Source organism: Macaca fascicularis, chromosome 11, assembly GCF_037993035.2.
Source record: "Macaca fascicularis isolate 582-1 chromosome 11, T2T-MFA8v1.1".
NCBI lineage: Eukaryota > Metazoa > Chordata > Mammalia > Primates > Cercopithecidae > Macaca > Macaca fascicularis.
The window spans coordinates 120076645-120093931 of NC_088385.1; the positions used below are offsets into that span (position 1 = coordinate 120076645).

Genomic DNA, 17287 nt, shown 5'->3' on the forward strand with positions numbered 1-17287 from the left:
GCTGGTGGCTGCCTTCTGGGAGAGCTGAGCAGGCTTCCACACCACGCTCCACAGAACCCCCAGGGTCTCCTAGGCTTGTGCAAAACTCCAGCTGGTGGAAAGAAAGCTGGGGCAATTGCCAGAAGGATGGCGGTGCCCTGGGAGGAATATTTCCGACTGGCTTTGCAAGAGAAACTGTCTACGTGAGTGGGACATAGAGGGAGGGAGGGCCAGAAAGAGGGCGGAATGCGTGGGCTGGCCCATCCCTTCTTCCTCACCTCCTGCGTCCTGGCTTCTTTGGGCAGATCACAGTGGGGTTACTGTCCCCACTTCACAGAGGAGGAAACTGAGGCTCAGGGAGAAACCAAGACATCACCGTGGTCTCAGGGATCGTTCTTGATCCCCCACCCCTAGCTGACATCCGGCTGAGATTAAATCATTCAAAGCAAGCTGGGAAGGAATTATTCTATGAAATCCTGCTCCCCAATCCACCCCCAAAACTGCATTTTCAGGAGGAACAGAGGAAGCTTGTTCTGTGCCTCCTTCATGTTCAGCAGCATGGCCTCAAGTCCCAACCTCAGTATTAGCATCTGTAAAATAGGGAGGGGGATTTCCTCCCGGACCATGGCTGGGAAAACCTTGATGATTACACATTAGTCATTCCTTCTGCTCTCCCTTTCTCCCGAGGCGCTGGATTCCAGAACCCCACTGCCTCCTGGGCCTCTCCCTGCAGAGGTATCAGGCATTTTGGGCTTGGCCATAGCAGGGAGCTGGTCTCCCCACCTGACCTGCTCTCCTGCAGACTGCCCTGGCAGTAACATCCTTCTGGTTCCTGGGGTCACCTCTGACCCATTTCTCATCCCCCTCCCCACGCCATCAGTTCTGCTCTCACCTCCCGCCACTGCTGCCCTGCTTGGAACCACACTATCTCTGGAATATCCCGTGGCACCACCACCGGTCTCCTGCAGCTGCCCACTGTCCTTGCTCCTCACAGCAGCCAGAAGGACCCCTCCTCTGCCCAAAACCCCCCGCTCCACTCCCACTTCACTTAGAGTCAAGGCCAAAGTCTCCACTCACCATGGCCCACCGCAGTTGGATTCTCAGCCCCTCCCTGCTCCCAATTCCCATCTTTTCCCTCCTCCCTCCCTCCTCTGCACCCACCCTAGCTGCACCAGGGTCCTAGAATCTGTTCCCTGGAGATGTCCACGTGGCTTGCTCCCTCTTCTCCTCCAGGTCTCTGCTCAGATGCCACCTCCTCCCTGTTGAAAGATTCCTTTAGTCGCTTAATTTTTCATCTCAGTGCCTACCATGTCCTGTCATTCTTTATTATTATTATTATTTATTAGCTTGATTTTCTGTGGCTCCCAGCAGAAGGCCAGCTCATGAGGGAACAGGGATTTTTGTCTGTCCTGTTCACAGCTGCACCCCCAGTCCTAAAAGGGTGCCTGGCCCAGAGTAGGTACTCAGGACAATTTGTTCAATGAATGAAGAATTCATCCAGGTTGCAGTGGCTCACGCCTGTAATCCCAGCACTTTGGGATACCAAGGCAAGCGGATCACATGAGGTCAGGAGTTGGAGATCAGCCTGGCCAACAGGGTGAAACTTTGTCTCTACTAAAAATACAAAAATTAGCCAGGCATGGTGGCGTGCACCTGTAATCCCAGCTACTTGGGAGGCTGAGGCAGGAGAATTGCTTGAACCTGGAAGGCGAGAGGTTGCGGTGAGCCAAGCTCGTGCCACTGCACTCCAGCCTGAATGACAGAGCGAGACTCCATCTCAAAAAATATGTAATAATAATAATAATAATAATAATAATTCAACCAGATATGGTGGCTTATGCCTGTAATCCCAACATGTTGGGAGGCTGAGGCAGGAGGATTGCTTGAGTCCATGAGTTCAAGACCAGCCTGGGCAATAAAGCGAGACCTCATCTTTACAAAAAAAAAAAAAAAGTTAGCCAGGTGTGGTGGCACACGCCTGCAATCCCAGCTACTCAGGAGACAAGATGGGAGGATCGCTTAAGCTCAGAAGTGAGCTATGATTATACCACTGCACTCCAGCCTGGGTGACAAAGCAACACCCAAAAACAAGTCTCAAAAAAAAAAAAAAAAAAAATTAAACAGCCAGCAGGTGGCTAATGGGGCACTCCAGACACAGTGGTGAGATGTGGGGCCCTGAAACATGCTTCCTTCACCCCTACCTCCTACTTGAGCCTCTTCAGAAAGCTGCCAGAGCAGGCTGAGGATTACGTCCCACCAGTGCTGCGTCTCCTGGAGAAGAGGCAAGAGCTGGTAGATGCAGACCAGGCCCTGCAGGCCCAGAAGGAGGTGAGCCCCGACTACTGTAACGAGGTGGTGAGCCAGCGGATGGGAAGTGATGGAGCCAATTTATTAGTGACAAGGTCTGAGACAAGTGATTTTACCACTCCAAGCCTTGATTTCCTCATCTGTCAAATGGGGATCAAATGAGACCAGCTGTTGGTGCAAATAAATTTGTGAGCATTGAGTATGTGCTGGGCACTGCATTAAGACCTGGAGGTCTTACAATGGTCCCTGCCCTTGTGGGGCTCACAGTCTGGAGAGGAAAGCAAGTAAGTGTTCAGGTGGTGACTGCTACAGGCAAGAAGCACTGGGCAGGGGTTGTGGGAGCCCAAAAGAAGTCCCTACCTCCCCATGGGGGTGGTCAAGGAGGGCTTTTTGGAGGAAGTAATGTCTTGGGGATTGCTGAAGGGCAAGTCGGCTTATCCAGCAAAGGCGAAAGGGATAAGGAAGGAAAAACAGGCAGAGAAAAACCATACACAAAGACTGGCTGGAAGGCAAGAACCACACACAGGTGGTTAAGCGGCCGGAAGACAGAGTATGGGAGGAGAGAGGGTAAGATGAGGCCTGAGGGAAGCACAGGGACACTGGCATTCGGGGGCTGGAGGAGGGTGTTTCGGCTTCATCCCTGGGTGATGGGAGCCACGGATGGGTTGAGCAGGGAGCAGCCACAGATTAGGGACAACAGGTGGAAGGGGTTAAGTGTGAACCTGAGAGCATGGGAGGACCCGGACCCCCAAACCCACATAGACAACCTACTCCTCACCCCCAGGTGTTCCGCACCAGAATGGCAGCTCTGAAACAGCGCTGGGAACAGCTGGAACAGAAGGAGCGGGAGCTAAAGGGGTCGTTCATCCGCTTTGACAAGTTTTTGCAGGTAGGTGGAGACTCCGGGGGGGGCGGGGTCTAGGGGTAGCAGCTCACACCCCCATAGGAGCCCGGCAGTTAACAAAAAGAAAAGAAGTGGTTTTCGTCATGCAAAAGGAAACGGCGGGAAACACACGCCGATGAAGAAAAAAAAAAAAAAAAAAAAAGCGGGCGGGGGAATTGGGTGAAGAGCCAGTTGCTGAGCCAGGCCTGCTGGCTGCCCCTGGTTTTGCGTGCGAATGTCAGGGCAGGATGGAGGTGCCGAACTCCCCGCCAGCTCCCGATTCCTGAAAATCGCCTTCTCCCCACCTTACTCCCCAGGACTCCGAGGCCCGGCGCAATCGCGCGCTGCGGAGGGCGGCGGAGGAGCGACACCAGGCGAGCCGCCGAGAGGCGGAGGCGCTGCGTCTGCGGACCCAGCTCGAGGAGCTACGGCAGGAACGCGCGCGGCTGCAGCGCCGGCTTAAGCGCCTGGAGCCCTGCGCGCGCCTGCTGGAGCAAGCGCTGGAGCTGTTGCCAGGGGTGAGTCCCGGGAAGAAGGCTGGGAGCTCGGCGCCACCGCGCGGCGCTGAGTGGCTCAGGGACGGCTTCGGCCCGGCGAACTACTGTAGCGCTGAACTACTGGAGTTCTTGGCGGCATGCCAAGAACTATCGCTTATGGAGTGCTCACTGTATGCCAGGGATACGCTTTAGTTTTTGTGGTTGTTAGTTTTGGAGTATTTTTGAGACAGTGTCTCGCTTTGTCACCAGGCTGGAGTGCATTGGCGCAATCACGGCTCACTGCAGCCTCGACTTCCTGGGCTCAAGGGATCCTCTTGCTTCTGCCTACCAAGTAGCTGGGACCACAGGCGCATGCCACCACGCCTGGCTATTTTTTTAATTATTTTTAGTAGAGACAGTGGTCTTGCGATGTTGCCCAGGCTGGTTTCGAACTCCTGGGCTCAAGCTATCCTCCCACCTCAGCTCCCAAAGTGCTGGGATTACAGGTGTGAGCCACCGCCCACGTTTTGTTTTTGAATCCTCCCCAAAGTCCAGTGAAGTGAGTCCTGTTATTGTCAACTGTCAACCCCATTTTACAGCTAGGAAAACTGAAGATTAAGAAAGCTAACTCTGGCCGGGCGCAAGTGGCTCACGCCTGTAATCCCAACACTTTGGGAAGCCAAAGCGGGAGGATTGCTTGAAGCCAGGAGTTCGAGACCAGTCTGGGTAACATAGAGTGACTCCTGTCTCTACAAAAAATTAGCCGGGCGTGGTGGCGTGTGACTATAGTCCCAGCTACTCTGGAGCGGAGACGGGAGGATCGCTTGAGCCCAGGAGTTCGAGATGACAGTGAGCTATGATCGCGCCACTGCACTCCACCCCAGGTGACAGAGGGAGACCTTGTCTCTAACAAACGGAGGTTGACATTTAAGTCACTTTCCAGAAAGATTATTCCAATAATAAGGAACGCCGGCGGCCAGATGGGATGGGGAGGGTAGGGGACTGCAGGCCCATGTGAGTCCCTTCCCCGCCCCCAATTCTAGTTCCAAGAGGTCCCGGAACTGGTGGCGCGCTTCGACGGCCTGGCCCAGACACAGGCGGCGCTGAGGCTCAGGGAGCGCGAGCGGCTAGCGGAGCTGGAGGCGGCGCGAGCGCGACTGCAGCAGCTGCGGGACGCCTGGCCGGACGAGGTGCTCGCACAGGGCCAGAGGCGGGCGCAGCTGCAGGAGCGCCTGGAGGCTGCCAGGGAGCGTACGCTGCAGTGGGTACGGCCCGCCCTCCGTCGGGGGCGCTCGGGACCCCAGGCTTCCACAGCCGGGCGGGGAGGAGCGCCAGGGCTGATGAGGACAGATGGGGCAATGCGTACCCCAGAGGGTTCGCTGCACTAAGGAGGGCATCTCAGGCATCACCGAGCCCTTTCGGGCATGAGGCCCCGCCCTATCCGCCGGCACGAGCCTCCTGCAACCCTCTCCCGAGAGCACTTGACTGCCTGACTGGCAGAAGTGGATGGGAAGAATGCCGGGCGCTGTGGCTCATGCCTGTAATCCCAACATTTTGGGAGGCCGAGAGGGGCGGATCACCTCAGGTCGTGAGTTCGAGACCAGCCTAGCCAACATGGTAAAACCCTGTCTCTACTAAAAATACAAAAATTAGCCAGGTCCACTGGCAGGCGCCTGTAGTCCCAGCTACTCGGGAGGCTGAAGGAGGAGAATCGCTAGGTCCCAGGAGGCGGTGGTTGCAGTGAGCTGAGATCAGGCCACTGCACTCCAGCCTGGGCAACAAAGCTAGACTCCATCTCAAAAAGAAAAAAAAAAACAAAAAAATGTGGCTGTGAAGAGAGGGCAGCCCGCCTCTGGCCAGTTGCCATAATTGGGAGCAGGGTGGGTGTTCTCCAGGAATCCAAGTGGATTCAGATTCAGAATACAGCAGCGGAGAAGACTCTGCTCCTGGGACGCAGCAGGATGGCCGTCCTCAACCTGTTCCAGCTAGTGTGCCAGCATCAGAGGCAGCCGCCCACCCTGGACGTTGAGGACACGGAGGGACAACTAGAGCAGGTGAGGGCCCCTCTTTATGGCACCGCCAGCCCCCAAACACTCCCTCTTTGGAAAAATCAGGTGCCTAAAACCCCCCAGTTAGCAACACCTTCTCTGGGTTAAGCATGGCCCTCTAAGGTCAGAGCCCTTGCCCCAGCCGTGGCTCGATCACCACGCAGGCACCAGGTCTAGGATGGATTCCTGAGTGTGTCTTGGCTCTGACAGTGGCCAGAAGAAAGCCATGTCCCTCTCTGCGATGAAGCTAGACTCTATCTCAAAAAGAAAAAAAAAAAAGTGGCTGGTCTCAATGCCCTCCCTCTACCAGGAAGGCCAGGGTTTGTGCTGAGTCCCTCTTTTCTCACAGGATCCAACAGCCCACACATGTGGCAACAACTGTAAAAAATCATGAGGTCCAGACTCACTCTTCATTAATCTCTGGCCCTCTGGCTCCCTGCTTCCTGCACAGAGAGGCCTCAGCTTCTGCAGGGAAGGTGAGGGTGGGGTTAGGTTGAGTTGTGTAGCGTAGAATGTGACATAGGCTTTTTTTTTTTTTAGACAGAGTCTAGCCCTGTGTCACCCAGGCTGGAGTGCAGTGACACGATCTCGGCTCACTGCAACCTCTGCCTCCTGGTGATTCTCCTGCCTCAGCCTCTCAAATAGTTGGGATTACAGGCACACACCACACCTGGCTAATTTTGTATTTTTAGTAGAGATGGGGTTTCACCATGTTGGCCAGGCTGGTCTCAAGCTCCCAACCTCAAGTTATCCTCCCACCTCAGCCTCCCAAAGTGCTAGGATTACAGGTGTGAGCCACCGCACTCAGCATGACGTAGGTTTACAATGGAGGGAGATTTCAGACTTCAAACACTTTCTTGTTTCTAGTGGGTATACCCAAAGCGTGGCCCCTTTGAGAAGTGGAGGCAAAGTAAAGGGAGGCATCCCACCTTTTCCCCAACCCATTCCCATTCCTGTTCTGCCCAATGGCCAGGATTCCAACCGAACACCAAGACCTGGATCCTGGGAATCTGCTTCGCCCCTCCTAGTTGGTTGGATGCATCAATGCCACTGTTCTTCCCAGCCTGGCCTGTTACCTGGTTACCATGTGGCACATGAGACTAGCAGAAACACAGGCTTGGCGTAAACAGGAAAAAGTCAGTCCCTTTTCTTTAAGTCCAAGTGGAGTAGTGGAAATTAAGAAGGAACAAAATCTGTAACCGATTGTAATTAATTAGTTGTAAACAACACTGCACTAGGACCAGATCATCTCTTTTCAAAATCAACTCTGCCTGTCAAGGAGAAAGGCTCCATGGAAGGACACTACGCCTTTTCCCACCTCCCCTAACACTCCCTGGCCTCCGGGCCTGGGACTCCCACTGTCCTGCGGCTGCCAGAATTCAGTAACAGCTTCATTTATTCATTGCATTTTCATTATTTTTCCAGTTGCCCCCTAGTTAGGACAAGGGGTAATTATTTTTCTCCATTTTTGGTGGAGATAAAGTTTCCTTCTCAGTTGTTGATACAATGACGAATATGAGGGGAGCCCACAGATGGTTGTAAGTTCACCCTCAAGTCCTAGTTTTTACAATAGATCCATGGCATTCATTAAGTTCATATTCATAAAGAAGTTAATTAAAACACAATAAAGGACGGCCACCCATGGAGATAAGAGTAGATCACAAACCAATGAATATGACTGATCCAGGTACAAGAAAATAAAGCTGATTGATATAAATGAAAATACTAATTGGACAGTGCAGGTGACAGCAGCAAGGAAGCTGTGAAGGTGTCTGCTCACGCAGCAGTTGGGAAGGTTGGCCTGAGGCTTTTAAAACGCAGAACAGTTTAGGATCTCAGTCACCGCCTCTGGGAACCACCATCACTGCTGTTCTTTTAATGAGGGGGTCTCCAGTCCCCACCCTGCCTTTTGGCCTCCCCACGTGTTGAGGGATAGGGGCTGGACAGTGGCTCTGGGGCTGGGATGTGACTTCGTGTTGGGCTCCCCCCCAGGTGAAGCTGTTCATGCAGGACCTCTCTGCCATGCTGGCTGGCCTGGGTCAGGCTGAGCCTGCGGCCCCTGCCTCCTAGCCCTGACCCAGGTGAGTAGCGGGAGAGGGGATCCCTGAGAGACCCTGAGATAGGAGGGCCCCCATTTCCATTGGGGTGTGGACTGAGTGGCTCTTCCTGAATCTGTTTCCTCATTGGGAAGATGGGAGGGCTGTGCCTGTTCAGAGTGCTGTGGGCCTGCCATGAGGGGCACATAGCAAGCACTCAATAAGTGCATGCCCTGATGAGGAGGTGATGGGAAGGTCAAGGGGCTATGTGTGGGGCAACTGCCTCTAAAATGAGATCAGACCAGGCCCTCCCTGCCAGGGTGGCTGGGGCATGAAAAAAGCTCTTTGTCAGGTCTCAGAGCAGGGTCCATGCTAGATGAGAGATCACCAAGGCCCCTCCACTATGGACTCTGCCAGGTGAGGGGCCCAGCCTGAGAATTCAGCTGCTAGGGCCACCCTTGACCTTCTCAGAACCTCAAACAGGGGGTGGGTGGTGAGAAGACAGAGGGCAGGCCAGGTTCTGACCTCCAGGTGTGGAGGGGCCGAGTTAACCTCTTCATAGCCAGAGGGGAGCAGCTATGCCCTTGCCCCCGGGCTGCACATCCTGTTCCCCTCCCACAGCCCACTCCCAGCTGCAACCATGTCCCGGTGGGAGGAAGGCGGACCAACTCCCACCTCCGGCACCTGGCTTGTGCTCTGAGCCTCAATTTCCTCATCGCTAAATGGACACAGCAGCAGAACCTACCCTGGGGAGACCCACAACTCCTCCGCCACATTAGCTGGGATTTTAGTACCTGGGTCTCTCCATTCCAACTCCCCAAGTAGACTGCACTCCTGGCCCACCAGCAGTGCTCAACAAAGATTTATTATATTAAAAACTCCATCGCCAAACCCTGAGGCACTCAGGGCTCTGACTGGTGCAGCCATGACCTCTGAACCCAGAACACATGGAAGCAGCAGCAGCTGAGTTGCCAACTCAGGTCTTGGCCTGCCTGGCTTTGCTGCCGAACTCCTACACACCCTTCAAGGCCCTGCTCAAATGTCTCTGTCTTAGGCTGACGCAGCTGCTGCCCTTCCGTGGCCATACAGTGCTCCTTTTCACGGACGATGGCTCCTGCAGGGAGTGCCCCCAGTGCCCAGCACTGGGCCAGGCACACAGTGGTGCACAGGAACGTCTGCCGATGCCCACCCTAAGGCCAATCAAGGAGCCACGGAGCTGGGTCCCGGTCCTCACATCCTCTTCCGCATCTTGCCCTTCTTGGAGCGGGCGACCCGGCCGAAGGCGCCCTGCTGCAGCTCCTGGACGCGGCGGCGGTTGCGGGCAGAGAGCTGCTTGAGGCCACCACGCTGCAGGAAGCGCAGCTTCTGGGCCCGGCGCCGCTGCTTCAGGATCTGCTGCTTGGTCTTGAGTTCCGGGCGGACGCAGCCTGCAGGGGTGCCTGGGGTGTGGGGCCGGGATGCACCTGCTGGGACAGGGATTCAGGGAGCTCAGCTGTCGGAATCACTCCCAAGATCCCCTCCTCCCAGAAGCTCGCAGACTCCTTCCCTGTCCCTACTCCTGTTCTGTGCTTATTGCTGTGGCCCAGTGTCTGTACACAGTAGGTGGCTAATAAAGTTTTAGGCAGCCTCATGGAGTGGTCAATAACATGGGGCCAGAACTGCTGGGGTTCAAATCCCAGCTGTGACCTCTTGGACCCTGGGCAAGTCAGTAAACGGCTCTGTGCCTCAGTTTCCCCATCTGTGAATTATAAATCACAGCACCTCCTTCATGGGTGAAGAGAAAATGCATTTCCATGGTATAAAGTGCTCAGAACAAGGCCTGGCCCATAGTGAGAGCCTTTTAGGCATGACTGTTACTATTAAAAATTCTCCAACCAAGGAGTGTATGTTTCCACAGCACACCTACTGCTACTGCACGCTCTGAGGCCCCCCATAGTAACCGAAACAGACCTCAGCCTCTGTCTCCATGGACACCATGCTCTAGGCTTGTTAGATGAAAAGAGGGTGTAGATGAACCTTCCTTTAGGTGGGAGAGGAATCAGAGAAGGCCAGAGAGGGAGAGGGACTTGTCTGAGGTCACACAGCAAAGCAGCAGCAGCAGAGGTCAGCGGCCCTGCCCTAGCCCGACAGGTGGGCATCAGGTAGTCCATTCTTCTAGTTCTCCGGGAGGCAAGCACCACCCTCCCTGGCTCCCACTAAGTCCTGTGTCCTCCTCCTCCTCCCCATTCATAACAGCAGCCTCCCCAGCGCTCCTAGAGGGATGACCATTGGGGTGTTCCCAGCTGTCTCCAGTGGAGCCAGGGTGCCTCGCAGGACCTATCACCTCCAATGAGGACAAAAAAGGAAGAACAGCTGCTTTCTCCCAAAGCCCATAGGTCGCCCCCATCTCCCCAGCCCCTGCCCGCCCACTGCACGGCACTGCTCACAGCAGAAGCTGCTGTTTCACCCAGGTAAAAACAGGCTGAGAAGTGAGGTGTGGGTGGTCCCCACCCAGCCACGCTGACAAGGAGACACTCCCACAGATGGGAGAGCTGGAGGGGGAGGAGCCACAGAGAACAGGCCCAGGCAAATGCACGCAGGCTCACAGAGACACCCAGAGAAGGCAGTGACCAGCCCCAGAAGGTGGAGGGACACAGCAGTGGGTAACGCCATCTGAGAGAGACCCAGGACATGGTCCCAAACTCCCCTCTCCCCAGGGAAGGCCCCAGGTGGGAGCCTTGGGCAGCTGGGTGACTCAGGTTCAGTCACAGCCCTCATAAGGCACCTGTTTCCCGGCCTGTAAAATGGGTATTCGCAGTCACCTTGCCTCCCAGGTCATGTGTGGCCTTCCAGGACACAGCCTGCCCGCACCCAGCAAGTGGGAGCCCCTCCCTGACAGCAGCCCTTAAGCACAGGCTCTGGTAGACAGAGCCGGCTTCAAATCCACCTTAGCCTTTTACTGGCTGAGGGACCCAGGCCAGATCAAAGAGGTCGAAGTCCTCAAATGACCAAATGTACTATTTGCCAACCCACATTTCGAGGAAGTATCTTCCTCAACATCCCCCGTGATCGCCTCCTCCCGGAACCAAAGCTGCTTCTGACTGCGTCTTTGGTGACATGAACTTCCCCACAGCATTGCTAAAAAGAACGTCACTCCTGAGGATGCCACAGGGGTTCAATTCATGCCCACTCTGTCAGGTCGAACCACATGCAGATGCCATTTTTGCAGGTGAAAATGGCCCACACAGCAGCATTCCCACAAGGTTCCACCTCCCGAGTTCTCTAGGATTTTAGACAATAGGCTTAATTAGGTGAACAGGGCATCTACCAGAAGTCATCCCCGTGGCTTCATCTGTGAAGTGGCCAGAGGTCGGGGACAAGGCACCTGAGGGGCACGGTGCTTCCCAGCGCCTGTCAGGTGATGCTCGTGACCATCAGAGACCAGGATAGTAGGAAGGGGGAACCTGTGGGTGTGGGGGTTGGGTGGGGGGATCATGGAGGGACCCAGGGTTTTGGCAGCATACCCCAACACACCGAGCTCTGGGGCTCTGCAGTAGCCCCTGCACCCGTGCCTCAGTGTTACCCTAATCTGACCATAACTGCTCTACCTACCTGTGCACCCATACTCCCCACCCTCCCTGGCTCTCACCTTGGCCACGGCCTCGCTTCCCACCTCTTCGCTCTGGGCCTCGCCGGTCAGATGCTCCTTCTTCGTCCGAGTCACGATCATCAATTTTCTGTTTCTGTTTCCACTTCTGATAGCTGGGAAACCTCGTTAAGGAAGCTGCGTGAAGCCCCTGGGACGGGAGAAGGCTCCTCCCCACACCGCCCCAGCAGACACAGTTCTGTTATCCCAGTCGCGGCTGAAGCTGCTCGGCCCCGCCCCCAGCACACAGGTCCCACTTACTGGAGATGCGGCTGCTGAAGCCGCTGGGCCCGCCCCCAGCACAGGTCCCACTTATTGGAGATGCTGCTGCTGAAGCTGCTGGGCCCCGCCCCCAGCACAGGTCCCACTTATTGGAGATGCGGCTGCTGAAGCCGCTCAGCTCCGGCCCCTCATCCCCGGCCCCGCCCCCAGGTCCCACTTAATTGGAGCTGCTGCTGCTGAAGCTGCTCGGCCCCGCCCCTCCCCGGCCACGCCCCTCAGGATACAGGTCTCGCTTGTAGGAGCTGTTGATGTAGCGGCCACTCTCTGTCTTAATCTTCTTCTTGTCTTCCTGTCCCGACTTTCCCACAAACCGCTTCTTCTTACGGTCCCTGCAGGAGAGGGAGTTGGGACGGCTGCCGTGGAGGGAAACGCTTGGAGTGCCGGTTCCCGCTCAGGGCCTGTCTCCTCACCCGACCCTCTTGTCAGATTGTTGGAGCATTAAAAGAAAGCAGTGCAGCCATGTCTGGCATGCAGTTGGCGCTCAATAAAGGTCAGAGGACTGCCGCCAGCACTGGGGCCTGGCTCAGGGACAAGGGCCTCCTGGAGGGTTTCCAATCCCCTCCCCCTTCCCAGCTGTGACCCTTGGTTGAGTCACATACATTCGCTAGACGCTAGAGTCCTCCTGAACAAATGGGTCCCGAGCCCTGTCTAGAAAGACTTGCCAGCAAAAAGGATAGACGGGGTCAAGATCTCTGTGGTGTGTGATCAAATCAAGGTGACAGAACAGCCAGGGGCCATCACACCTGCTGTGAGTGGTCACATGGGGGACAGCCAGGTCATAATCCAGGCTGTCCAGGATCAGATGGGAGTGAGGACGTCAGGGAGTTCACCCTGCCTGCTGGCATGAGGGGCAGCTCACTCGCTCACTCACCCCAGGCAGGGATGATGGAGGGGCAGCTAACTTGCTCACTCACCCCGGGCATGGATGGGCGGCTCACTCGCTCACTCACCCGGGGCATGGATGGGTGGGTCACTCGCTCACTCACCCGGGGCATGGATGGGTGGGTCACTCGCTCACTCACCACTTGAGCTGCTGCTGGCCCCTCGTCAGGTTCTGGGCTTCGTCCCCCATCAGGTCCAGGACAGCGCCAGACACCTGCTGCTCGAAGGCTCCCCCTTCCCCGCTGATGCTCAGGCTGCAGAGGGAAGGTGGGAGACATAACTGGATTGATGGGATCCAGCAGACCTGCCTGCCCCACCCAGGACCCAGCCAGCCACTCACCCCCGCTCACTGTCGAAGTCCTTGGGCCGGTAGGGGATGTAGAATTCCTGGTCCCGCTGCCAGGCCTCCTCCCTCCGCCTCTTGGCTCCCCTGTTGGGTCCTGACCGCTGCCGCTTCCGGCCCATGACCTCTGAGAAAATGTCCTGGCAAAGCACGGACCGAGGCCCAGCGTCATGCCTGTAGCCCCCTGGGGAGTCCCCACAGCCTCCCTACCCACCACCCTGGCCACAGGGGCCAGTGGCTTCCCGGGGACTTTCAAAGCTTCACTTTGCCATTTCTTAGCTGGGTGACAGTGTCTCCTGTGGGACCCTCAGTTTCCTCATCTGCACACACAGCGCAACCCCTGCCTCAGGGACCAGCAGAGGCAGGACAGCTAGGTAAGGGAGAGAGTGCCGGCCGGGGGAGACCCAACTCCCCATTCCAGCTCCGCGCTCCAGGCTGTGTAACAGCCGGCCCTGCCCCTCTCTGCGCCTGGCCTGCTCTGAACAACGTGGACTAGCTCAGGGGTCTCCAGCTGGTCTTCTAGGCTACTGAACCCTCTGTCTAAACAAAACATGAGAGAGGGACATCCTGGGGGACACGCAGGCCCAAGACCCACCTACCAGGTGAATGGGACACTTCATGGTCCTCCGAGTGAGACCCGCACGTCTCACTGCAGAAGCCCTGATGTGTTTGGTGGCTGGTGATGCCCTGGACCCCACTGAGGGTGTCATGTTGTACACAGCTTCTCAGGCTAAAGATCTGGCCCCAGTTTTAAACGAGGGACAGTGGACAAGAACCATACCCTGACTCTGCAGATGGGAAGCTGACAGCATCCACCTCCATCCACTGCTCAAAGCCCCTAGAACAGCTTCATGGGCTGCTGCGACTTAGCCACCCCTTCCCTGTACCCCAGGTCCAGGGTCCCCAGGGTGGAACCTGTACCTCCACACTCTCTCCCGCCGCCTCCTCCTCCTCCTCCTCTTTCTCAGGCTGCTTCTCCTGCAGTGCTGGGCAGCTCGGGGCTGGGCCCACTGGGCCCTCCTGCTGCTCCTGCCTCCCCTGCTGTCCCTGCTGGAAGCGGGCGATGGCCTTGTGGTCCTTCTGCCGCTTGGCGCGCATCACCTGACTGCACAGGTCTCGGCTGGAGGCGTTGATCTCAAATATAGTCTGTGGAGGGGACACCCAGTCCTTTGCCCACCAGCCTCCTACCCCTAACCCCACCCTTACCACTTGGTGGGCTCCCTATTGGCATTCTTCCCCAAGTCTTCCCCAGTGTCCAAGGTGGGCACTCTCATTATCTGCACTTCACAATTGGATAGACCCAGGCCAGGCGCAGTGGCTCATGCCTGTAATCCCAGCACTTTGGGAGGCTGAAGGAGGAGGATCACTTGAGGTCAGGAGTTCGACACCAGCCTGGCCAACACGGTGAAACCCCATCTCTGCTAAAGATACAAATATTAGCCAGGTGTGGTGGTGGGCACCTGTAGTCCCAGCTACTGACGAGGCTGAGGCAGGAGAATCACTTGAATTCAGGAGGCAGAGGTTGCAGTGAGCCGAGATTGTACCACTGCACCCCAGCCTGGGTAACAGAGCGAGACTCTATCTCAAAAATAAAACAAAAACACAAAGAGAGACCCAGGCCAGGTACCATGGCTCAGGCCTGTAATCTCAGCACTTTGGGAGGCTGAGGCAGGAGGATCACCTGAGCCTAGGAGTTTGAGACCAGTCTAGGCAACATGACATGACCTCATCTCTACAAAAAATAAAAAAATTAGCCATGTGTGGTGGCATGCACCTGTAGTCCCAGCTACTCAGGAGGCTGAGATAGGAGGATCACTTGAGCCCAGGAGGTCAAGGATGCAGTGAGCCATGATTGCACCACTGCACTCCAGCCTGGGTGACAAAGCAAGACCCTGTTTCAAAAACAAACAAAAACAAAAACCCAGAGAGGGTGAGTAACCAGCCCATGGTCACATGCTAGGAAAAACCATAGCTTGTTAACCCAAGTCCATTTGACTTCAAAACTGGCGCTCTTAACCATGACAGCTCCTCTCCTGATCCCAGCTGGCTGGCAAGCTTACTCATTCCCGAGTAGGTTTTTCCTTTTGTGCATCCCCTTCCATATGCACAAGATGGGGTGCCTAATGGGAGTCAACAGTTGGGAAGGAGGGAAGGAAGCTCAGGAAAACAAGCTCTTCAGGCCTCTAACAGACCGGGAGCATGTCACTTCCCCTCGTGAACCATCTGTTAAGTGCTAGGGAATGGCTGCCCCATGCCACCTGCTGTGGGCCAGCAGGGATGGTTCCAGAACAAGGGGCATCTCAAGAGAGGCTGTCAGAGCCAAGGCTGCAGGTTAAGATATAAGCTCAGATGAAAATCCCTGCTGGGGTCCTGCTGGGGGTCAGGACTGCAATCTGAGTCATGGCACCACCGTTGTCACTGTGTGACCCCAGGCCACGGGCCATCTGTCTCTGGCCTCCACTGAGCCAGGACTCAGAGCGTGGTCTCCGCCCGGCCCCACTCACCGCCCGGGAGCGGTAGTTCTTGATGCTGTCCACCAGCCTCAGCCGCTGCAGCTCCTCCTCCTCAAAACGCGAGCCTGGTGGGAAAGCAGTGAGGTGTCAGGCTGTGGGTGGGGTCAGCAAGACCCACCTGCCACCCCTACCCTGTAGAAGGACTCACTGAAGAGGGGGTGCAGGCCCAGCCCCACAAGGTCCAGCTCCTTGGCCCTCTTGATGGACTCGGGTGAGGGCGCTGGGCGCGAGCGCACATACTGCTGCTGGGCGTTGTCGGCTACGCGGGCCAGGCCCCGTAGCTCCAGCGATGCCTCCAGGGTGCTCTGCAGGCCACTGTCCTCCTCGTCCACCACACTCTGTGGCACCCGACCCAGCATGCCATCCACACCGGCCGCACCTGCACCCCACACAGCACCTTGTCAGGGGTCTTTCAGTCCAGCCCGCCTGTCCGCTGCCCGACCACCATTCCTGGGTCTCACCCTGGCTCCACAATCACAGGTAAATGGCTACAAAATAATCACTGCAAAGAACACCAGCACTTACGAAGGAGCTAGAGAGCCAGACACTTGAATACACCGACAGGGGTCAACAAACCGCGGCCGGCCGGCCAGCTGCCTGCTGCTTCTGTAAATGGCTCTACGGGAGCACAACTGCACTACTCGCTGATGCATGGTCTCTGGCTGTTTTTGCACTACAAGGCCAGGGTTGAAGAGCCACCCTGGATCACATGGCCCACAGAGTCTAGAATATGTACTATCTGGCTCTAAAAACAAAACTTTGTTGGCCGGGCACGGTGGCTCATGCTTATAATCTCAGAGTTCTCGGAGGCTGAGGCAGGAGGATCACTTGAGGCCAGGAATTGGAGACCAGCCTGAGCAATGTAGTGACACTCCATGTCTACAAAAAAAATTTTAAATTAGCCGGGCATGGTGGTGTGCACCTGTAGTCTCTCAATTACTCATGGGGTGAGGCAGGAGGATCACTTGAGCCTGGGAGCCCAAGGCTGCAGTAAGCCATGATAGCGCCACTGTACTCCAGCCTGGGCGACAGAACAAGACTTTGTCTCTCTTAAAAACAAAAAACTAAAACAAAAAACAACCAACAGCAACTTTGCTGACTCCAGCATTAGAAATTCAATTTCCACAGCAACCCTGTTCTACAGATATGAAAACTGAGGCTTAGTGTGGTTCAGTTGCTACCAGGACTGTCAAATGAGTCAGTTGCAGAGACAGGATTCAATCTAGGAAGAGTCCATACTAGCAACAGCGATACTTACGGTAATAAGTAACAGCAACAGTAAGAGCAGAGGATGCCGGGGACAGAGGCTTCCTATGTGCAAGCACTGTGCTGAGTTCATCATCATCATCTCCTTTACCTCACACCAAAAATATGAGGAAAGTACGTGCTTTCTTTTGTCGTCACGTTCTGACTTTCTACTACAGGACATCTACAACCGTAAGCCAGGCACGGCGGCTCACACCTGTAATCCCAGCACTTTGGAAGCCTCCAGCACAGATGGAGAATCACTTGAGTGCAGGAGTTCAAGACCCAGCTGGGCAACATAGTGAGACCCCCATCTCCACAAAAACTAAAAAATCATCCAGGCATGGTGGACCTGCCTGTATTCCCAGCTCCTCAAGAGGGTGAGGTAGGAGGACTGCCTGAGCCTAGGAGGTCAAGGGTGCAGTGAGCTGTGATCATGCCACTATACTCCAGCCTGGGTGACAGAGTGAGCCCCTCTCAAAAAAAAAAAAAAAAAAAGGCAAAACAATGAAAGAAAAACACAAAAAGCCGAGGGAAGAGTGTGATGGACCTCATGGGCCCATCACCCACCATCAATTACCAACATTTGGCCAATCTTGCAAGAAAGGCCCTGATGAGTCCATTTTAGAGATGAGGAAACTGAGGCTCCTGGAGGTTTAGAGATTGGC

The 17287-nt window shown here is 55.7% G+C and overlaps 2 protein-coding genes across 4 annotated transcripts in view; one reads left to right on the top strand and one right to left on the bottom strand.

Moving 5' to 3' along the window:
• CFAP73 (cilia and flagella associated protein 73) lies at nucleotides 1-9359 on the top strand. 2 transcript variants are annotated; one of them, XM_005572318.4, is made up of 8 exons: nucleotides 1-182; nucleotides 2202-2307; nucleotides 3071-3175; nucleotides 3487-3687; nucleotides 4689-4910; nucleotides 5541-5699; nucleotides 7686-7774; nucleotides 8784-9359. In XM_005572318.4, the coding sequence occupies exons 1-7, from the start codon at nucleotides 127-129 to the stop codon at nucleotides 7761-7763; spliced, it is 927 nt and encodes a 308-aa protein (XP_005572375.1). In that variant the 5' UTR covers nucleotides 1-126; the 3' UTR covers nucleotides 7764-7774; nucleotides 8784-9359. The 2 variants fall into 2 exon arrangements, with proteins under 2 accessions (XP_005572375.1, XP_045221952.1); XM_045366017.2 differs by lacking the exon at nucleotides 5541-5699.
• The window catches only part of DDX54 (DEAD-box helicase 54), a 27282-nt gene continuing 18570 nt past the window's right edge, over nucleotides 8576-17287 (bottom strand). Inside the window, exons 13-20 of one of the 2 annotated variants that reach the window (XM_005572317.4) lie at nucleotides 15523-15753; nucleotides 15366-15439; nucleotides 13783-14007; nucleotides 12859-13001; nucleotides 12659-12772; nucleotides 11861-11965; nucleotides 11358-11470; nucleotides 8576-9192 (exon numbers count right to left, since the gene is read on the bottom strand). In XM_005572317.4, coding sequence (XP_005572374.3) covers nucleotides 8960-9192; nucleotides 11358-11470; nucleotides 11861-11965; nucleotides 12659-12772; nucleotides 12859-13001; nucleotides 13783-14007; nucleotides 15366-15439; nucleotides 15523-15753 — 1238 coding nt within the window. In that variant the 3' untranslated portion in view covers nucleotides 8576-8959. Of the gene's footprint in view, nucleotides 9196-11357; nucleotides 11471-11860; nucleotides 11966-12658; nucleotides 12773-12858; nucleotides 13002-13782; nucleotides 14008-15365; nucleotides 15440-15522; nucleotides 15754-17287 lie in introns of both variants that reach the window. The other variant, XM_005572316.4, reaches the window with a different exon arrangement.